The sequence below is a fragment of the Stegodyphus dumicola genome, chromosome 8, assembly GCF_044657685.1.
Source record: "Stegodyphus dumicola isolate Sdum_Otavi_A_Nest chromosome 8, ASM4465768v1".
NCBI classification, from domain to species: Eukaryota; Metazoa; Arthropoda; class Arachnida; order Araneae; family Eresidae; genus Stegodyphus; species Stegodyphus dumicola.
Genome location: NC_140775.1, coordinates 26,444,200 through 26,466,869, shown reverse-complemented (window position 1 = coordinate 26,466,869; position 22,670 = coordinate 26,444,200). Strand labels below are relative to the sequence as shown.

The following is a 22,670-nucleotide window of genomic DNA, read 5'->3' as shown; positions in this document are numbered from 1 at the left end:
TGCTTGGTAAGTGTGCGCTCGAAAGTTGGAACCCACAATTATGAGTTACTATTCGTTGCTTCTAATTACTCAGCCAAATTCAGATTTTACATAAGATATTATCTTGTAAAATATAACTAGATGCTCGAAAACACTTTAAACATTTTTCGATGATCATCTAAGTGTATTTCCTAAAACAATTACTTTACGTACATGTTTTAAACGGGAAAATTCTTTAGCCCCGAATTCTTTAAGCATTTTTTTTTTCTCCGGAGGAACAGGAAAGGGCTGTTAAATGCTGAAAATTTTTTCTTAAATAAAATTTATAAACTTGTGTCAAGCTGAAACAAAAACTTTGATTTAAAGATGAAAAAAGTTCATTATTTATGACATGGAAAGCAAAGTGTAGAATATTTTTAGTTTAAAAATACTGCTAATATTTTCAGCCAAAAAATAAATATTTATTGAAGATTTCATAAGATTTTAATCTGTAATTTAATTTTAAAATAACTTTCCTGTTTAATTTAAATGAGCCGCTGTAACAATAAAGGAAAATTTCAATTTTTTAAAGTTTCCCATAGATGTTTATTTATCTAAAATTTCTCATATGGAAAATTATCGAAATGTTTGTTAGCTTAACTCTAAATTAACTGTATAAATTAGTGCTATAAAATGTTAGTTATAAAAAAACCTGCATTTCTTATAACACTTATTTTATATGAAAAATAAAAAATATTCTATATAGGTATTATTCTATATAGGTATATATTATAAATAGATTAATTCGTGGTTTATAAGGTTTATAAAGCAAATTGTAGTCAGCCGTTATGTTCCTATATTCTAATGTTTTTTTAACATTTTGTGAAATTATCGAACATGTCTAAGCCAAATACGGCACACCTAATATTTGAATTTACCCACGTGCAAGTAGATCCTGCATTAACGAATAAAAATTTGCTTGGTTATCTTACAGACATGTTGTGGCAAAACTAAATTAATAAATGAATTAATTTAATTAAATTTTGTTAGATAAATTATGTTTTTTCTGGGGGGGTGGGCAGTGCAAAGGGCCTTTGTCCCTGAGAGACTATTGTTTTCGTTTTGCGATTTTGTGTCGAATCACTCTGAATGTCCGTTTCACTTTTCAAACTGTTGCCACCCAATATTATCGCTCTGTTTAATAGTTGAAGAAATTAAATAATGAAGAATCTGCATAATCGTATGTATGTTTCTCGCATTGTGATAAAAGCCCTAGAGCCATCCAATTTTGAATGACGTAATCCTACTGCGAATATGGGCATCTGAAAGCTCAAATTTGAAATTTGGAGTTTGTTTTATTAACGATTTCATATTTTGTAAAACTTTAACGAATTTTTCATTAACCACCCCCTAACAATCTAGATTTAGATCTTTGTATAGTTATTATCTGTTCTCCAAACTGAAATCTGATCTTTACGGAAAGAAATTTAATGAAGGTGATGCCGTGAAAGAAGTTCTAATGAAATATTTAAAGGACGACAGGTAAATAATATTTTCAGAGGCCTAGAGACGCTCATTAAAGTGAAAAGTGAAAAGTGCGTGCAGATATAAAGAAATCATAAAAAGTAAACTATTAGAATTTTCTCTATTTTATTTATATAAGTATAAAAATCCAAAAACTTTTTTGAGTCCACCTATGTATATCAATTGGAGGTTATTTATTACGGAGAAGTATATTAAAATTTCGCTTTTGCATAATTCATAAAAACTTCCAGAATTTTTTTTGATCTTTTTAAAGCATGTTATGCTGATTGGATGGATTCGAAAAATCTGGGTTTCTAAGTCCAGCGGAGGGTGGTAAACTCCGATTCGTCAGATTCAGCCCAAATCTTGAAAGTTGACATCCTTGTTACGTGAAACGTGCAAGTACTGCAGAAAAACTAAAATCTTTTTTATTCCCTCTCATGTATGTCATGATGAGAATTATTTCCTCACGCATGCATATGTGGTATGAAAGCTAAATAGGAAGTTCTCAGTTGTTTTTAAATTAGAGAAAGGGGGGAAATGCGAAGGCTAGATGCTTAAAACATCAAGTGCTATAAAAAATTCTTTCTGTAAATTTCATGCTGTAATTTAGGCAAAGTGGAGTACAGCGTAAATTGGCTTGCTTTCTGTAAATTATTGCTTTGATATAAAATAATGTCTGAAATATGGCTAGCTTAAAGCTAGAAAAAAATTTTGAGAAATTTAAAATTGCACAATTACTTTTCATTTGAAGTAAACTGATCTTTTTGCTATTATGAATAAATATTTAAAAATTATTTTTAATAAGATTTTTAAAAATAGCACTTAATGTTAGAACTTTGTTTAAGCTCCTGAGTGTTACGTCATAAATATGATATGTAACACGTGCAGATGAGTTACCTTAGGTAATGGAAATCTTATTTACAGTAAAAAGAAAAATTAAACAGATCAAACCAGTATAAATAAACAATAAAAACATTTATTTTTTTACAAATATATTTTTTACAAAAATAATTTCAATGGAACAAACACATTGGCATCTGATGTCAAATGGTAACATTTCGTCCTTTAAATATCCTAAAAATTTATGAAATAAATTTTAATAAAAAATGGGGTGTTCTTGAGATCGAACATTTCATTATTGTTTAAAAACATAATTAACAATGTATAATAATGAGCAATAGACAATATAAGTTCTAGGTATTTCACTTTCTCTTTAAAAACTTTTCTTAGTAATAGAAAAATGCAAAACGTAAACAGAGCTGAACTTACTCCTTTTATTTATGCATAGCTGCTATATTAAATAGTATTCAGAATCATTTATCTACTATGTTTAACAGACAACAGTAAAAATTCTAAGAAAATATTTAATAAATGCAATTCAATACGTGAATATAATTTCATAAAATGCAATGTGACCGGGCAAAGAATAAAAAATTCTATTGCATTATACACGTTCAAAAAAATGAATAAATATTTTATGTACTTTGCAAGATTTTTGATGCTTACTTTTTGTCGCGTTTTCCTTTAACTAGTAAAGTTACGCATGCATAATTCTTTTATATAATTTGATGTAAAATTTAAGGCACAAAACCACTTTCATATATGAAAAAACTCATCGTATTTAAGGCACCGTGTGCATTATCAAACAGAATGAATATACAATAAAGCCTGGATTATCCGAACATCTGTGTTTACGGATTTATTGATATCCGAACTTGATGCAATTTGTTTGCTCTTTGAAAATTTGGAAGTAAATAAGGTGAATGGAGTTCTTCGAAATCTTCCGTTCCCTTTGCTTCTTATTTGTATCGAATAAATATATAGATCTATTATTTAGATTTTGTAGAAAACATTTGAGGGTGTGAATGTTGATTTCAGATTACGACATCTAAATTAGAAAGAACTCCCTTTCAAATTAAAATGAACTGAACAACGATCAATTATTTAAAGAAAGCAGGAACCGAATTTATTGAATATATTATACCAATATATTTATATTACCAATAAATTTCCAATTAATTACCAGATTTTTAGAAATACCTTATGTTTTTTAATCTTTATTTTTTAAAAGGTATAAACTAGTATCGAAGTAAAACATTTAATGATTAAAAAATATGTTGGTTTAATTCAATTAAATAAGATAATAATCAAGAGCAAATTGTTTACTTGTAATAATTATCTTATAAACATTAAAATAAGTTATTCAGACTCATCTTGGCCTACTCAGTTCGAATAACCGTGGCTGTACTGCATTTCTAATAAACGTCTTTTTAAAATATTTTTACAAAGATGGTGCTCTTTCATTTTTTTGAGGAGTTTCAAAAATATTTATTCTAAAAATGCACAATTGACAATAAAAATCCAGTGCTTAATTCCGAATCTCTTCGAATCAGATTCCTTCCCAATAAAAATTAAATTTAACATTCATTAAACACTTTCTTACCCACATCTCTTTTTCTTACAATGTTGCTCTTTTCTTAACATTTAAACATTAATGGAAAAGACTAGACAAAATTCATCAAAAATGGAATGTACAAACGGAATACGAAGTTCAAGTGTTTGTTCTCTTCTAAGCTCTACGTAAAGTCTCTTCCTACATGACAATGAACGCAATTTCTTTTGCGTTCTTCTGGGCGCACGTAAATGAGGTCTAAGAGGTAACAAATCAACTTGCAACTACATAAAATATCATTATAATTTTGTGTTCTATATATTACGCAACTCGGTAAAGTTCGACTAACAACACTATCTCTTCTGTACTATACTACAATTTTAAATACTACTTTCTACAGTTCGAAAACATTGAAATACTAGAACTATAATAATACTTAAGTACTTTGAGGTATCACAATACTGTAAATATACAGTAAGTAAAACTGCACAAGAAAAGGCACTAAGATCTTGATTAAAACGCTGGTTTGTTTTACAGTAATATATAATCATAATCGCAAATTTAATCTCAATAATAGCTTATTAATCTTAATAATAGCTTATTGAATGAGCAACAGAAGTTGTACTATTCTAGAAATATCAGTTACAACTAACAGAAATATAGTATAAAAAATGAGAATAACAGATGAGTGAATGATTTTCCATATGCCACATAAAATTACTAGCGTGTGTAATATTAAGTAAAAAATGCACAAAAAATGGATATTAACATACAAGCATTTAAAAAAATTAAAAAGTTAATTAAAAAAGAACAAAAGTAAAAAATTGTTCATCTTAAATTGATAACTTAAGGAAGACCGATATGTTTATTTTTTCACTTCGGTATTTAATTAAATATTAATATAACTCACTGTATTTAATTAAACTTGAAATTTAATTACTATAATGACCCGAATATAAGATAGTTTCATACAGAAAATGATTCTGCATTTCTAAAAGTGTCGATGAGAGAACAAAGCTTTCATGTAAATTGAACTCAGACAAACGAGCTTAAAATGCTAAAACTGTTCTATTAATAAGCTTTCTTTTCTCCTCTATCTAAAGAAATTAAAAGTTCAAATATAAGTAATAAATTATTGTAATACTATTTAAAAGTCCACAGAAGAATTTTAAGGGGTGGGAAATCTTATACATTCTTATTAATTCGGACGTATCAGTTGTATTGAGCTTTTTTATGGCAAAATGATGCCCTGAAAGCTAAACAAAGGTAATTTATTATCTAATCACAAGTGTTTATTTATTTAAAAATACTTTTAATTTATTTAGGTCTTAAAAAGAATTTATTTAAAATTTAATACGAAAACACATCTATGGAAATTTAATTTGGATTTTTCAAACAGGAAATATATTATACGTATTTTCACTTTTAATGTGAGTGATAGAGAAAAGAAATAAAGAATACAGAAGAAATAAAATATTGCTACATACAGATAAAGAGATTAAAGTATAGCGATAAAAACAAATATCGATATAAAGGCATAACAAGTGGAAGTCATGTTTAATTAATATTATCTTCTTTTTTATTGCTATTTTTTGCAACTTTATTTTTATCAGGTAAGATATTTCTTGTTGTTTGGCTGTCTTAAATCCGCAACTCTACGATTTGAGCAATTCGTTTCTTTATGCACAAGTACAACACGTGCATATATTCAAGTTCATCTTGGAGTGTCCCCTTCAGTTTATCTTCATTTTCGTCTCCTTTAATCGTACAAATGTTCTTTTTCTGCCACTTCAGGAAATCCTTTAGCAAGAAATGGAAGCCGCACGAACTTCCGGTCCGGGACCGGAAGCTAGTCAAGCAAACCCACTGTCAAATATGGCCGTAGGGTAGGTAACTACGAATTGGAAAAGTTTCTAGGATTCGGCGATTTGTGTGTGGGAACGCTTCGGTGACCAGTCACTTCGTCCGAAGTTCCGGAGGAATAGAGAGAGTAGTCAAGGGCTTCCCTTGAAGTTTTCAGTCACTCACGAAGCAGAACATTTCTTCATTTCACCACCCCCGTACTTTCATTTCATTTTGCTTGGGGTAGGGAATGACAAACATATCCTGAGATAAAGCAACACTGACTTGAATATAGTTCTTTCACCACATCTTTTTTTTTTTTTTCGTAGTTGTGTGACATCATTGAAGCCATAGTAATTTACGTATGTCCTCCATGAAGAAACTATACTTGCACACACTTCCAATTAAGCAGGATATGACGTAAGACCTTTTTCCTGAGAAAGATAAAAAAACATTATAATTAACAAGCTGAATCAAATAACTTATTAAAAAATAAATAGAGATTTCTTTTCTTTTTTCCTTTTATAAAAGTTTTTCTTCGTTTTAATACTAAACATTTCCAAGTTTGGAATAGGTGTTGTTTTTCTAACGGCTTAAAGATTTTGGAACTTTTTAGATTTGTATATATTTATTAAATAATCCTCTCACGATATTTGCATGCTTATGACAATGATTGTATGCTTATGAAGCTTATGTAAGAATGAAGAAATTTTTGTTATGATAAATATGGAAGAGACATGGACATTCTGCATCCTCTTAAGACAGGAAGAAAAGACTCGATTACATTATGGTAAATAATTAAGTGATATCCTTAGATTCAAGAGCATTTATTATACTTATTAGAACAATATTAGTTTTTACTAAAATATTTATTTAATTATTAACAACAACAACAAAAAAAAAATCAGGTTTTTAAAAACGTCAACACACCTGGGAAGTTATGTCATTTTGAGATAAAAAGAAATACTATTTAACATTTTAGGCTCAATTACTGGTAGCGATATGGATCTAAAAGTGACATGAAGAACGAAACGTGCACTCGACACTCATTAAATATTCAGGTTTAATGTTTTAATTACTTACTCCTTGAAAAGTTATATTTGAAGCATTAAGCAAAGGCTGATTAATAGATTTATTAGTTTATTTTATTGTATATATTTAACTCTTTAATTACGTTTTCCTATTTCCCTTTTGGAATCAAATTTCCCAAATATTTTCCAACCTTAATAACATAAATAATAATATTAAATAACTCATTCTCACTCCCGATTGCTTGTAGCACTTTTAATTCCGTACACAGTTTTTTCCTGGCATAGGATATTTTTTTTTTTTAAGTTGTTTGTAAACTTATTTATAATTTCTTAAATTAAATCCTTTGCAGCTTAAGAGCAGAAATGTCTTATTTTTATTGTGTTTATTCGTAATTATTGGATTATCTCCTAGAAAAATAATTTATGAAGATAAATAAAACTAATGATATGTAATAAAATAGTTAGTTTAGTAAAAATAAATTAAAAATCGTTTGTAAAAAAATTCATTAAAAGCAAAAATTTTATATTAAGAGTAAATATTGAAATAAATATATGTATGTATATGTATAATGATGTAGACTTAGATGTAATGCTGTAGAAATACATTAATTTCAACAAATGTTGATTCAAAATGAACAGCAAATTTGGCAGCCGAAACAAACCAAATATTCATTTTTATTTCAATTGATAGCTGTGGCCACAATTCACTTAACAGTTTAATCGGGTCAATTTCCAGAATATTTATATTTTTGATATTGTTGTGGTGGGAAGAAAGCAACGCTGCAGCATCTTAGCGGCAACAGAGGTAGAAGTAAAGTGCTTAGTTATCCACTATGACAGCGTGCTTTATTAAAAGAAATGTTTCGGTTCAGGAAATTTTAAGTTCCGAATTAGCTATGTCATCTTCCTTATGTGAAGATCATGCGATATAGATTAATCTAGAAATGACGCAGTTCAGAGGAAGCTATTAAGCAATTCCTGTTTTTAGAACAGAGAGGAGAAATACCGAAATTAAAATGAAGAATTAATGCGCTGTTGCTAATTTAAGCTATAATTTGATTAAATATTTTTCAGCTTACATATTACCTCCTCCCCTTCAAAGAAAAAGAAAGCTTGGCGACAGAAAAGCCTTTTTAAGAGATAAAGGGATAAAGCATTAGAAAATAAAGAGAAACATAATTTGAAAAATAAAATCATTAAATTGTGATTAAAATGGTTATTTAAATAATGTTTTAGCGGCAACAGAGGTGGCAGACAAATGCATAGTTATCCAGTACAGCAGCTTAAGTTGGAGAAAGGTTACGGTTCAGGAAATGTTTAATTTTCAAATTAGCTACGTCATCGTCATTGTATGAAGGTCATATCATAGGGATTAATATAGAGATGACGCAGTCTAGAAAAAGTTAATAAGCAATTGCTATTTTAATACAGACAGAAATAAAAAAAAGAAAGAAAATTATTAAGAAATAAAATTAAGAGTTGCATATCAACCTACATTTATGAACATTTGAAAATATTTTACCATTGTTTGGTTTTAATTTCAAATGAAGTGATTCAGTACATTTCGAGAGACAAACTTACTCCATGAAGAACATGGAGTATTCTATTGTTCGGAGTAAAACATTTATCTTTCTACAAACTTTTCACCGAGCCACGTTTTTCGAAATTAATCCGTTTGTTAAATTTGTAAGTTATTTAAAAGTAGTGTTAGATTTCTGAAATATTATAAATATATCTTTTAACCATTAGATTAATGGCAGTTAATTAGTATCATTAATGAATATTTTAATTTTGAGAATCATCATAAAATATAACGATATTGAGAAAGGTAACAGTGTGACGTATTAATCATAACTTAAAAATTGCTAAATTTATTGGTGATAATGATCACCTCACTAACTACCAGCAATGAAAGTTAACATTAAATAAGGATATCCTTTTGTTAACAAGAGCAATTCATTAATAACAGCTTTACTGTGCGAACCCATTAGTAACCATCACTGATGTTATCATCATCAGTTCAGCATTTGTTTGGAAAATGCCCTCAGAAAATCTCGATTATTATTTATTAAAACTGGCGATTAATAATTTATTTCTAATATGATCAGTCATTAATCATCCTATATGAATAGCTAATATACTACATTGATCTAAAGAAAAGCTAAAATTCGACAAATATGAAATATCAAATGAATTATATCTCCTAACCAAATATTCAGAATGAATGAGGATAGAATTCTTAACGAATTTCATTATTAGGAATTTTTTCCCTATATCATTAAAAGTTATCATGCATCCTAGTGACTGTCAGAAATACTGTTCGTGATTGTAGCCTTTTCATAAATCTTATATCTCGTATGAAACGTTTTGATGTGGTCTAAGGCACTTTAGTGTACCCCATTCATATCGTAACCTTTAAGAAATAAATTAAAAAGAATTAATAAAAAAGAATTAATAATTAAACTACATGAAAACAAAAGTAAATATATAATCTGAAAAGTTATTTATTTAAAACGTCATGTGTAAAATGATACTGCATTTCGTTTACATTTGGACAGTTTGCAATTAGTTTGTTTTGTTCTGAAATTGTAAATTTATGAGGAATTCATCAGTCTTTTTTTTTTTTCATGGGTGTCAAAATTTAATTATGCAATAAACAGACTGATTACAGATACCCAGATATTTACTTTTATTTAGCTGATAAGCTAATACTCAAAGTTAAAAATCTATTTTTTTTTTTTTTTTTAAGAGTTGCGTCTTAAAATCAAGATAGTTATAAAAATTTATGAAAAAAAGGTTGTTTTATTTATTTATTTATTTATTGATGAAATCAAAACATTCAAAAAACGCTTCATATATGCACCCGTCGTTTTTAATGCAGATTTGAATTTATTTTGGAGCTAGCTGTCATCAGCTCCGTACCACTGACACGATTCTGAACTTTACTTCGTGTTTTCTTTCCTATTTGTGTCTTTCAAGAAAATATACTTCCATCAGTTCTCGGTTCAATTGTGAATATATACCGCTCTAAATTATACTTTATAATTACATCTAAGAACTTCCACCGTCCGAGACCTTGATGCTTTTACTCGGATCAGCTCTTGAACATAGAAAAATAAAATAAAATAAAAGCCGAATTTTTGAAAAGACCCGAAGTGAAGATTGAAGGCAGGGATGCAGATTGAATAGGTGGTTATGGCTCCGTAGGTAAAGGTGCTTTTCTACCTGCCCCAACAAAGGCTATCGACCACACTTGTCTGCCATTGTCCACCCAGAGTTCTGGATTCTTGTACAAAGACAGGCTCCTTTCTCAGAAAGGTCCCCCTTTCTTTTAGGGCCCCGGTACTCGATACCCTCCCTGGCCCTTCTTCCATTATGCCAGGCCGCACCTACATTTTGCATTTATTTTATTTTATTTATTTTATTTCTTTCCCCTCCACCTTATTCTTGGTGTCGTGAAAAGAAAGTTCATCCAGGCTTTGCTTCTTAAAGAAGTCCCCTGATCTTTCGTTTTTTTTCTTTTTTTTTAAATCGGAATCCTCTAGGTTACTGGAGGGATTCTTAAGGGGAGGGGAGCTCTTGCGTACGCTTTGGGTGTGTACTCACGCATGCGTATGTATGCTACGAGAAACCTGTCCGCTTCCGGTCCAGTCAGGCATCTCCAGAAACCCTGACTTCCGCCTAAAGTTCCTTAAGAGAGCCGATCGAGCACCATTCCTCAACAACTTTGCACTAAAAAGGAAGAATGATCAAGAAAATCACACTGGGCAGAAGTGGGGAGAGAATTTCTTATATAATATGTATATAATCCTTATCTCGGGACATCAGAAAGTTACCCCTTCGTTCCTTCAAAATTCTGAAAGGCGTGGTATGAGTGTTTTTTCATGCCACACACACATCAACAGTCTTCAAAAACACGAGCCTGGAGTTTTTCATGCCTTAATTTTTCTATTCCCTCCTTCCAAACTTGATCCTGTCAACAGCCACAAAGGTATCATCAAGGAGAAGGCTGCCTTTTGTGGAAGAAGAGAGAAGAAGCCTCCCCCCTCCATCCCAATTTAGAGGGGACACCTCGACAAAGAAGCGCCACATTGGAATAGAAGAGCACGAAAGCGGTGACGAAAGAGTTTAATGAAAATTTAAAACCTCTAGGTAGGGCAAAAAATGAGTCCGAAAAGAAAGGATGATGATGACGGGACGACCGTTAAGTTGCGTCACGCTCTTAGAGAACGGGAGGATTAACTTCCAAAGGGAAAATGGCTATAAAGGAACTCTTGCCAACGGCTAAATGATAAGCAGGAGTCTGCAAAGGGGTTGAAGAAAACTCACGCGGAAGTCTTAACCAAGAAAAGAAGCAGAGATAGCTCGTAAACTAATCTGGATCATCCACTATTGATGTCAAAGTTCGTAAAGATTAGCTGGAGGAGCTTTCGCTCTTTTCCATTCACAGTATGCTGAGTTATGAAGCTTTCGAATATTATAAATGCGTGCATTTTATGTGAGACCGAACCGGCCTGTCTTGTCTCATGCAGAAAATGCCCATTATGTTATGCATTTCACATTCTTCTTCCTTTTATAATATTCGGCAGAATTTTTTTTCTTACTTCGCCTAATTGTTTCATTTTTTGGACCCGTTTTGTTAAGTTGTGCATCAAGTTAGGTCATCGGAGGTTATCGAGGTATAGAACATTCTTTTCACCAACATGCTGGTGAAATCGAAAAGGGAACAAAAGGACCTAAAAATACTTATTTCCTATTCCTTTTTCGTACAATCTCTCTGATGAGGCTATTGTCCAATATTCTACTGAGGTCATGGTTCTCTGTGAAAACATGTCAAAAATTCGGACATTGAGGATATGATTCATTTCCAATACTAGTTACCTGTAATTCCATATTAGTTATCTATAAAGCTCTAATTAATTTTATGGGGCCAAAAACAGGGCTAAAAACTGTTATAACGAGTTGCTTTATTTTTCAATACAGTAGCCACTATTAGAAGCTGAAACAGAAGAACCCAAATGAAAGAAACATTTCATGGCAAAATATAATGATAATCGAAGAATAAACAAATTTTCCCCCTTAAATTAATTTTTTTTTCACTATAAAATGGAGGAAGTCTTTTTCACAAATTTAAGAATGAATTTGATCTTTAAATATGGATTATGCACATATCTCTATTTAAAGATTAGATTCATCTTTAAAGTTACCAACGATGTAACATATGAACGTCTAAATATTGCATCAAAACGTCATATTTTCTATCCCATCAATACAACTTAGCGTTGCACAAATTTAAAGAACTTCCTGTTATTGTGCTTAAAGAAGATGTGCTTAGGAGAAGGACATCGAGCATATAAATTGATCGCGCTTATATGAAATAATTATAAGATTTTCCGAAAAATATTTACCAGAATCTTAATTCCAGATGCACCATTATGAAGGTGTATGAAGGTTTACTATAACTAATTATAACTACTGCTTATTGTAATATTTTTGATAGTTACTTCCAATTAATATGAAAGAAACTTTAATACATAAGTAGTGATTAAAATATTAAATTTTTAAGTATTTATTAATTTGAACTAAATAAAAGAGAGAGAAGAGACATGTATTAAAATAAAATTTGCCTAAAATGTCTTTTTCAAGTAAGTGTTATTTTTCTGTTTAAATATTTTTAATAGCAAATAACTGTTACTTTAAAAAAATATTAAGGCACATTAAAAGAAGTTATTTTAATTTTTATTTAAATATAAGCTGCATATTTTTTAAAAGAATTTCGAATAACAGTCATTTTAAAATGATGTTTTAGAAGTTAATGGTAACAATATTTTATCTCTTTTAATAACAGCTTGATTTTATTCTAATATCCTGATACTTAATTACTCTGATATTGCAAACTCAGTACGAAGAAATGAGTTTCCACAAACACATTTGAAACTCATATATGTGTCTTGAGCTCCAACAACCAATTAAAATATGCCACGTCTTATACTTATTTTAGCTTGTAATATAAGTCATGAAACTGAAACAAGTTTGGTTTTGGTTTGTGATTATGGCAAAGCTTCGAGGGCTATCTGTCTAAAAGGAGGGATATCTTCATGGAGGACTTTTCAAGGGAACCTGGCTCGTGTACACCTTACACATGGGGAAAAGCACGAAAACTGCCATGCAGCCAAACCGTTCGCGGGATTCGAGCCTCGGACCGAAATACCAGTGTTCAGCGGCTTTGCCGCTCGGCCGCTGCTGGGCAGAAATAAGTTTGGGATGAATAAAATTTTTTTCCATTGTGGTTTATTTTTTTAACTTTCGAGATAAAATTTTGGACATCTGCAATTATCATGTCAAAAGAATTTTTTGCGTACATTAATATGCATTTCTTATTTAGAAAGGACAGATTATTGATAATGCAGTAGGTCCTCTCTAAGATGACCACACACAGTTCTAGTTTATTTTAGTCTTCTGGAAAGGTTGTCGTCTTAGAGAATATTGATCACTTTCAGGGGGGGGTAATCATGGAGAAATGGTCACCATGAGGGAATTCACCGTATTTCATAATTCTATTTCAGTTTTAAAGAAATTATCTTGATGTGTAATTTTTTTTAAATAAACACCGTGAGATAAAATATCGTCTTTACATTAAAAATGCTAAGCGTTTCAAGTTAATTTTATTGCCCCGAAGACAGATGAATTTGAATTTTAAAAAAAATTCGGCTAGCAGGAAAAAACATTTATAGCTAATTGCTTAAATTTATTTCTTGAGATCTAATAACTTTTATCCTAAAAACTCCTATTTACAGTTTGTATTGTAAATAGGAGCCATAGCGGGTTTTGATGCTTCATGGTAAATACTTCTAATTCAAACCGCGCTTGAAGCAAAGCTTTAACTGCTATGTTTCAAGTATTGCTGGAAAATCATTACTAAGTGTACACTTCAAAAATCGTCTAGTACGTTAACTTTTTGCGTTTAAAAAAATTTCCTTAATGAATTGTTTTATAATCATGCGATGCCATAAGCAAAAAAGTTTGTCTTCCTTGTGCGAAGTAAAGGAAGTATTATAATCGCCAACAATTTCGGATTTCAGATTTCAATGGAAATATCCATTTTGACCGTTCTCGAATACATTTGGATTACTTTTCCCCGTGATGTCTGTCCGTAAGGACAGAATAAAGGACTCTTTATTCCAAAACGGATTTTGAACAGCATTTTTAAAATTGCTTATGATCAGCCAAAAGTGTTTTATGGCTTCACATGAGTTTTGTGGACGCTTAAAAAGGACTGAAATGTAACATTTTATGTGCCCCTTTGCCAAACACAGACCTGGAACTTTGTAGCAAAGTTCCAGGCCTGGAATTCCATCTGGCCGATATGCTAACTGCTCCAGTGAATCAGCTGCGCCGCAATCCTAGTATCATGTGCAGTGCGTTATTTATGTACAGTATAGACTTGACCCACTGCATTTGTATTTTAGTATTAAACAGTTCTATAATAATAACAGTAGAATATTTTCATAAGAAAGGTTTAATTATTTTCTCTTTATTTCTTGTTGGGTCCAAGGTTCGGGAACAGATTAAAAAGGTATATTGAAGTGCCACTGTACTAAATTATTTTGCATACCTATAAAATTTACCATACCTGTTATCTATGCGTTGTAAATTCTTTGCCTTATTAATAAAAAAAAATATTTGAATTTTATAGTTTAAACGCAGATGAGTTTGCATAAAGAAATACTTTAGCTGTCGGAAAATAGAAGTGAAGCTTCTCAAGGCTTAATCTTTTATATAATAAATATATACATACATAGATGTATATGGAATATTAAATCATTTCATGCATCCATTTCCAAAATTTGAATTCTTTCTGCAGCTGCAAATTACACAGGAGGTTGTCAAAATTCAGTGCAGAACTTGAAAAAAATGAATTTTCTTTATACGGAACTAATAACACCGTACTTTCTGTCGTTTGCTTCCGAAATCTAGAAAATTTGTAGATCATTGATAGGATGAAATATGCTGAAACTCAAACTACGTTTCATATTTCCTAAATTCAGATAGCGTTTTGAAAGGCTGTGTATGTATCCACTTTTAAAATATAAAACTAATGTCTTTATTAATTCCATGACGTTTTTTTAAACATCCGATTTCATGTCGTTTACAAAATTATTACCAGAAATCTGGCGAAATTTCTAGCATATTTAAAAGCCTCATTTAAAATCAGTTATTTTTTACATCTTCCTAGAACAACTTTCGGAAATTAAGACACTTCAATAAGGTGCTTTTGTGGCTATAGCAATGAGGTGCTTTTGTGGCTATAGCATGAAAAATCAGATGATAACGTCAGTAATGGTGATAATAGTTGTTAATAATACTACGGAAAATAATAATAACTAAGACCATCTATGATAATAATCCCCCCGCTCTTACTACCCTTCGGCGTGCTGATTTCGCAAAAACAAAATGCGGGGAAAAGTTGATCAGCGATTTTATGAGACAGCTAACAAACTGTAGACTAAAATCCTCATAAACGTGATAGAGAGATTAAAATTTTCAGAGTAGGCGTCTTTTAATAGATAACTTCTCTTGGTTGTTATAAAAGAGTAATTTTCATTAAAATTAATATAGTAGGGGAATTCACGAGGAGGGGAAAACAACAGTTCATGTACGTTTAACTTGTAAAATGTAGATAGGAATTGTAATAATGTTTTGGGGCATATTTTGAAATATTTTACTAATTAAAATTAAAAGTAAGTCATAGTATATTATAAAAATACTACCAAAGTATTTTGCAGTATCCTTAAAACTCATTAGCATTTTGCATTATCCTTCAATAACACGTAGTACTTCTTAAAAAAAGTTAAATAAATAAATTGAAATGCCTAAAAGACAGATATTAGTGTTTCTTTAATTATTTCGTAAAGTACTACTTTTTGGAATTTAAATATATTTCAATGACCGAATCTTATTAAGAAGATTCAACTGACTTATGTTTTCTGATTATTAATACGGATTATAGCAGCTTGATATTGACTAAAACTCTTGGGAACCTTTTACTGAAAAATTCTAAGAAAACATAGAATAGAACTTTGTAAAAATACATATATTTTAAGTAATCTCATTAAGAGGTTTTAAAGGAAAGAAAAAGGAATCACTGCTAACTCAAATATTTGTTTAAAATCATGTCGAATATAGTTCCATATTTCCGTACATCAAAATAAATTATTCCTTGAAGATCTTTATCTTAAAGCTAGGCAATGGTTAGTATCTTCATTGTGTATTAACGATTGGCAAATAACTTTTAAACTTCCTCATTGTAGTATTTATTTAAGCAATTCTTTTCTTAAATAAAAGGAATAAAATTGCAATAAATTTCTGTTAAGTTTAACATAATCTATTTATCATTCTCATTAATAGCATCATAACTTCAATAAACGTTCAGCTACAGCAAGATTTAACAGTAAATCGTTAAAGGAATAAATTTAACTTTAATCATCTTATTTTTGAACGCCGTTCACACCTACGAATGTAATTTTAAAACTGGAAAAAAAATTCTCCTACAACATAAATATTTTACTTTTATGAAAATGTATGAAGTACGATATAATGTTTGAATTTTCTTTTGAGGTTTTCAAAAAATAATTAAATTAATAATCCTACTATTTATTATCTGTTGTATTACTTCTTATACTAAACAGAAATTAATTAATACACCTTTCAGTGCCCAAAAGTAAACGCGCATCTGTCATCGGCATAATAATAACACTGATTAATGAACAATGTTGATTAATAAAAGTAGAAAGATTACACGTAAACTATGTCCCAGCTCAGATTCTTTGAAACTACTGTGTGAAACGTAACGGGGGGGGGGAAGAGTTCTAACCTGATTACTGTCCCGCCCAGATAACGCAAATCCGAAGGGATGTTTAAAATTCAGATCGTCTGCCGGGAAGAGGAAAATAATTGCCAAGCGAATTTTGAGGTTGTATTTTTTGTGATTGATCTCAACACCTTACATGCTCCAAATTCAATTCATTAGGCGCCTAGTTTCTGTTCTGTCTTTTCTTTTTTTTAAACAAAAAAAGGCTTTAGGGAGTCATAACCTTAACTCTTTCTCTAGAAAGAGTTAAGGTTATGATTACAAGGAGGAGCGGCGTACTGAGATGTAGATCACTTATATTTAGCCATCAAAAATGAGTACGGGAATGTGTAATGGGAGATGGAGGAAGAAGGAGAGTTTTTTTTTTTTTTTTTTTTTTTAATTATGCGTTAGTTAATTTTATTTAAAGGAGTTGTTCACATACAGATAGGGATAGGGATTTGAAATTATTTTTGTCAATATTTTCAGTTAAAAGAACATCATTTCGTTTTTAAGGCAATCTATTCAAAAGCTTGCATACGATTTTGTTTAATTTGTAATGAGTTCCCGGAAAGGATTCTACAGAGGCCTTTCAAATCGCTCAGCTTATACTAGGAAAGGAAGAAAAATCTAAACTTCGAAATTTAATAATTAAATTTAGAATTTTAGAATTAAATTTTCAAATATCTATTCATGACATGATTATAAATTTCTTCAACAAATTTGATGCTAGGAATTATATAACTTCTCACCGTTTTCAATTCTTTGACGTATTCTACCTTGATTTTTCAATTCTTTGACGTATTCTATCTGCTGATTAAGTATTCATGGGCATTGTATTACCACAAATTTTTTTAATTAAATACATAAATAAATAAATGTAAGCCTCCAAAACAAAGATGAGTCATTGCTTATGTGGTGCTTTGATGCAAACGCATGCTGTGTTCCGTTTAAAGCAAAAGGTACCCTGATCTTTCTTAAAATTGCACATTATATTATACATAGAGGAACAGGTAAACATGATATAAATTCTCACACATACCATTCCTTTAATGGATGATTATTTATATTGCAGAAATACTTCTTGATTCTAACGAACTGTGATTTGATAGACAAGAGATGACAAATACTCTTTTTATCCAAACAATTTCCAGGCTCATCCCGTACCGAGCGGATTAAATCGCTGAACACTGATAATTCGACTTGGAGATCTCGATCAGCGCGCTGGCTGCATGGGGACATTTTTTGTTTCCCCATGCTTAACATAAATAGCAGCCAATTTTCCTTTGAAAGCCTTTCATGGAGACATCGTTCTGTCCAAGCAGATAATCCGTATATGATTCACCTTAATCAACTAATCAACACCAGTGCTTTCTGCTGGCGATGTGATTCAAAATCAAGTTCTGTATACAGAACTGCGATTTGATCTTAGTGAATTTATTTATACAAAAGCATATATAACAATCACTTTAGATTCTACTCAAAGCTTAGTTACAACTTTCTACATTTAAGGCTATGCTTCAAATACAAACAGTTATTATAAGGTGGCGATTGAAATCTTAATTTTTAATGATTAATTAATTCCTTAATTACCTTAACATAATCATTCTATTAACTTACTCTGAGACTCGTAGAAGCGAAGAGAAGAAAGCGTTTCGAAGTCTCAGCAAAACTGCTTCTCAGTAATAAGATAAATATGTAAAAGTTACCGACCTATAACTAGGACCAAAAAATAGTGATTTATAGCTATGGCTGAACATTCGCTAACAAAATAATTCGGATCTCAGAACAGGTCATACTTCAGAACAGAGGCAGTTGATAGTAATTCCTAATGCTCGGATTGGGCTGTATTATTTGACATCGCAAAGCCTAATGGATTTGTTTGCCTGAGGCGAGGGATGCCTCCATGGCGGACCTGTTAGTGCAATCTATTATTTATAAAAACATTAGTAATAACAAAGGCTCTTTTGTTATAGTTTAGAAATAACTGTACACTTTATTCTAAAGTTGCTATTGTAAGATTTCTGTTAACTGTAAACACACTAAAAATTCAAAACTTCAAAAGGCTTAACATCTTAAGAATTTATTAAGTGTTTTGAAACACACATGATAGTGTATTTTTTAGACTGAAATCCCCGAACGAAAAACACAGTGTTTACCTAGAGAAAGCATGTGTAAATAACCTGAATAATTTCGTACATTTGTTTGTATCGAGGACTATTTGGTATAATCTCATTATCGCTTTAATGCTGTCAACTATTCATTAGCGACCGAAAAAATTTATGTGACATATTTATAGTTTTATACAATCATTCTCATATTAATATTGGCTAAATATATAAGGCATTTTCTCCCTCTTTTTTGCATGCCTTCGCGGTGAAACTGGAAGCTCGCTCGACGCGTGTTCAGGAGGTTCGACGTTCAAATCTCGTCTAGAGCTCTGCACATTTTTCACGTTCCGGCATCGATATAAGTCTAATATGTACGACTGTAAATAATACGTACGTTCGTTATAATAATTTAATGATAAACTATTGAACACTGTATAATGACTGTAAAACAAACGCAGTAAATAAATAGATTATTTCAGTTTTTTTTTTTTTTTTGGTCTAGATAAATTTTAAAAAATCTTTTGTGGACACTACAAGGTGTGTAAATTATGCACATTTTTTACTGTACTACATTAAAATTTATTTCCTTGAATTATTCTAACTTAGTCTGTTAAGGTATAGCAATAATAGCTGGAGTTAACACTATTGCCTTTGGGGAATTTATGGAATAATTACATAGTTTTGGAATTGCTTCTAGAGTTGTTTATTTATTTAAGTTTGAATAAGATATTTACAGCTAAGAAATATAAAATTAACTTTGAAGAAATTTCTAATAATTTTATTAACTAAATAACCTATAATTATGTAAAATTAATATTTAAAAATTTGTTTGAATTTTTTTAATTAACTTCCTCCTCTTTCATTTATTAAATATAGCTTTTACAGTGCATTTTTTATTAGTACCCTTTTTAAAAATTACCATTATCATCAAATGCTATTATTACTACTTTAACTAATTATTATCATAAGAATTAAAAAAAAGCATTTTGTTGTAAGAAATTTTACATTCTTCTAGTATATAAAACGTTTTATGCACACTAGATAGACTTTCTCCAAAGGTATATTAACATTCAGCATTCAGTGAGTAGTTTTAATACTCTCTTACTATAAGTATTAAAAAAGCACTAAAAAACGTACGCCATACTGTGTATTAAAAAGTATGCCATTTATTAACTTAGTGTCAAACAGTTGTATATTACTGACTTTTAAAGCATAAAACAGATCTATTGATGTTAAACAAAATTTCGGAAAATAATTCTTCGATAGCATGAACAATTGCTTTCACTCAGGCAAATTCTAAACAGGCAATACACAACATAACTAAAACATTCCATCGCCAATGTAACATAAATATAGAGACTAAGAAAACCTGAGAATAAGTATTTTCTCACAGTACTTCGAGAAAAATATTTTTTCTCAAGCCTGAACAACTTAAGCAAATACGTTCATATTTTCCCTTCAATCTTAACTACTTTAAATTTGTTTGTCAGTTTTAAATGCATTAATAAACATTTTTTTCTCTAACTTAAGTATCTTAAATAATTACTTTAACATATTCCCTCAATCATGAGATTATTTCTCAACCTCAAGTACCTTAAAAATTATTTTGTCTGAAACGTAAGTTTCTAAACTTAAGTAAACTTTGAGAAAAAGCATTATATTTGTTCTCACTCTTAAACACTTTAAATGTTTTCTTTACTTTGAATACTTTAACACTTTCTTTTAAACTTAAGAACTCTGTATAAACTTAAGTACCTTCATATTTTTTCCTAAATTTTTAGATTTTTTCTCATTTTTAAATACCAAAATAATTACCTTAATATTTCTCCCATAGTCTTTAAACATTTTCTCAACTTAAAATACCACAAGATTTTTCCTTCCCTCAAACTTAAGTATCTGAAATAATTATACCTTAATACTTTTACTCGCTCTTAATTATTAAATTTTTTTCAACCTTAAATGCCTTAACAGGTACTTTGTCTCAAGGTTAAGCACATTAAATAATTAGCTTAATATTTTTTTCTCAGTCTTAACAACTTAAAATTGTTCTCTAACTTAGGTATCATAATTATAATATTCCATTTGCACTGGCTTATTGAATAGTATGAAAACAGTTTTGAAAACATTAAGAGTAAAATAGGTAAATACTCACTGTTAGGAAAGCCACGTCGTGAAATCCAGCAGTTCTTCATCTTCTGGACTAAGACTGTCGTAAGGAGAACTGGCGTCCGACCCAAGACTTGGAGTCGGCGAGCTCGCCGCCGAGCATGGCGGCGAAGTCAGCCCGCCGAAACTCACCGTTCCAACCCCGGTAGACTGAATATGACCATTGCCGTTGCTGTAACTGTGCAGAGGGTTATTAGACTGATGGAGAGGATGCTGCGAGGGATGCGGGTGATGAAACTGGTCATCGAAGGATGGAATGCTGTTTTCGTCGTCGTCTCCCGTGTCGCTGAGCAGTTGTTGCAGCTGCTTGATATACTGGACCGCCGATCTTAGTGTTTCAACTTTGCTCATCTTCTTGCTTTTTGCGCCGTTGGGGACATGTTGTCGGAGCGTGGCAAAACCTAAGTTGACCTGCCGGACTCGGTTACGTTCTCTTTCGTTCCTTCTCGCTACTGCTGGGGCTGCTGATCCTCTGTGGAGCCCCTGTACAGGTCGGCGTTTGTTTTTGAGGGACTGATTCGAGCCGTCGATTGTTGCATCTGTGTCTTGCCGCTGTCTCTTTGGGGCTATTTTGCTGACTGTCGACCTGCTGTTAGTCGTTGTTGAAGATAATGTTGTTTGAGATGGCACAACGGAAGTCGCTAAAAGGTACGTTGTAGACGTTGCACTATTGTTACTGTTGTTGCTTACTGCTACTAAGTTGCTGTGATCAGTTGAACCACTGAGTAAAGTTAATGAAGCCATGATTTTTTTCTTAAAACCTCGATATATAAAAAGATATTATTTTTGCTGTTTCATAAATGATTTAAGTGATTTTAACGAAACTTCATAATAAAACTATAAACAACAAAACTAAAATTCTTTGAGCAGATATATACGAAACCGGAAAAAAATTGAAGTTTTGAAAAATTAGAGGTGTAAATGAATCAAAATCTTCAAACAATTGTCACTTTATGTGAAGGATTTAATCAGTTCTTTTGAGAATTTTTTCGACTTTTCTCTTGAACGGCGAAGTTTTCTTACTAGTAATAAAGATACGAAATCTAACTAAATTTAAGGAAACCAACTACTGTTTTTCAAAGTTCAAGCCCTGGAAGGGTGATGAAAGCATCGCACTGAAAATATATTTTTAAAATTATGAAATTATCTATAAATGGCGCCAGAAATTGATAGAAGAATAAAAGTTACTCCTTACGACCAAGCACCAGAATCCATTTCACGAGTTTTATCAATGAAATTCTATCGCTCATTTTCTAAGAGGTAGTTTAAGTATAAAGTCCCACGCGATAAATATGCAATCACAACAGCAAAGATAAAAATCGATTACGATAACAACCACTCTTCTTTTCTAGGCTACATCACAGTCCCACATGTGCTTACGATAATTCAGTCACGACTAGTGGTTCCTTCCCTAGCGCTCTCCAGGTAAGAACTGAAGTTTGGAAACGGGTCCCACAGTTAAAAAGCACCCAACTCATGAATACTTAGCCCCTCCTGAAGCTTTGTTGCTCGTGCCAACAGTTTCAGTCGCGTGGCGCTAGACCTGCTACCCCCCCTTCCATTTTCCCTCCTTTCAATTTTTTTTTTACTTTTTTTCCTTTTCGTCTTCCGTCGCTTTCCGAGCGGGGAGGAAAGGAAGGTGGAAAGGGGGGTCTTCGGGTTGTCTTTCCTTTTTTCCGGCCCTCCCTTCAGTCCCTTTCTACCCCCATCATGTCTTCCCCCCTCCAAGAAGTCGCTCGTTTTGAATCTTTCTTTCTTTTTTTTTTCAACCTTGGACGGAGCTGGCGGGCTGC

The 22,670-nt window shown here is 31.2% G+C and overlaps 1 protein-coding gene and 1 long non-coding RNA gene across 2 annotated transcripts in view; one reads left to right on the top strand and one right to left on the bottom strand.

Moving 5' to 3' along the window:
* Positions 1-2,452: 2,452 nt before the first annotated feature.
* On the bottom strand, positions 2,453-22,328 carry LOC118192215 (achaete-scute homolog 2-like). Its single transcript, XM_035363131.2, has 2 exons — positions 20,864-22,328; positions 2,453-6,153 (listed from the first exon to the last, which is right to left on the bottom strand). The coding sequence occupies exon 1, from the start codon at positions 21,619-21,621 to the stop codon at positions 20,866-20,868; it is 756 nt and encodes a 251-aa protein (XP_035219022.1). The 5' UTR covers positions 21,622-22,328; the 3' UTR covers positions 2,453-6,153; positions 20,864-20,865.
* Positions 21,394-22,670, top strand: part of LOC118192224 (uncharacterized) — a 40,063-nt gene continuing 38,786 nt past the window's right edge. Inside the window, exon 1 of the long non-coding RNA XR_015042506.1 lies at positions 21,394-21,525. This is a non-coding gene — a long non-coding RNA (uncharacterized LOC118192224). The remainder of the gene's footprint in view (positions 21,526-22,670) is intronic.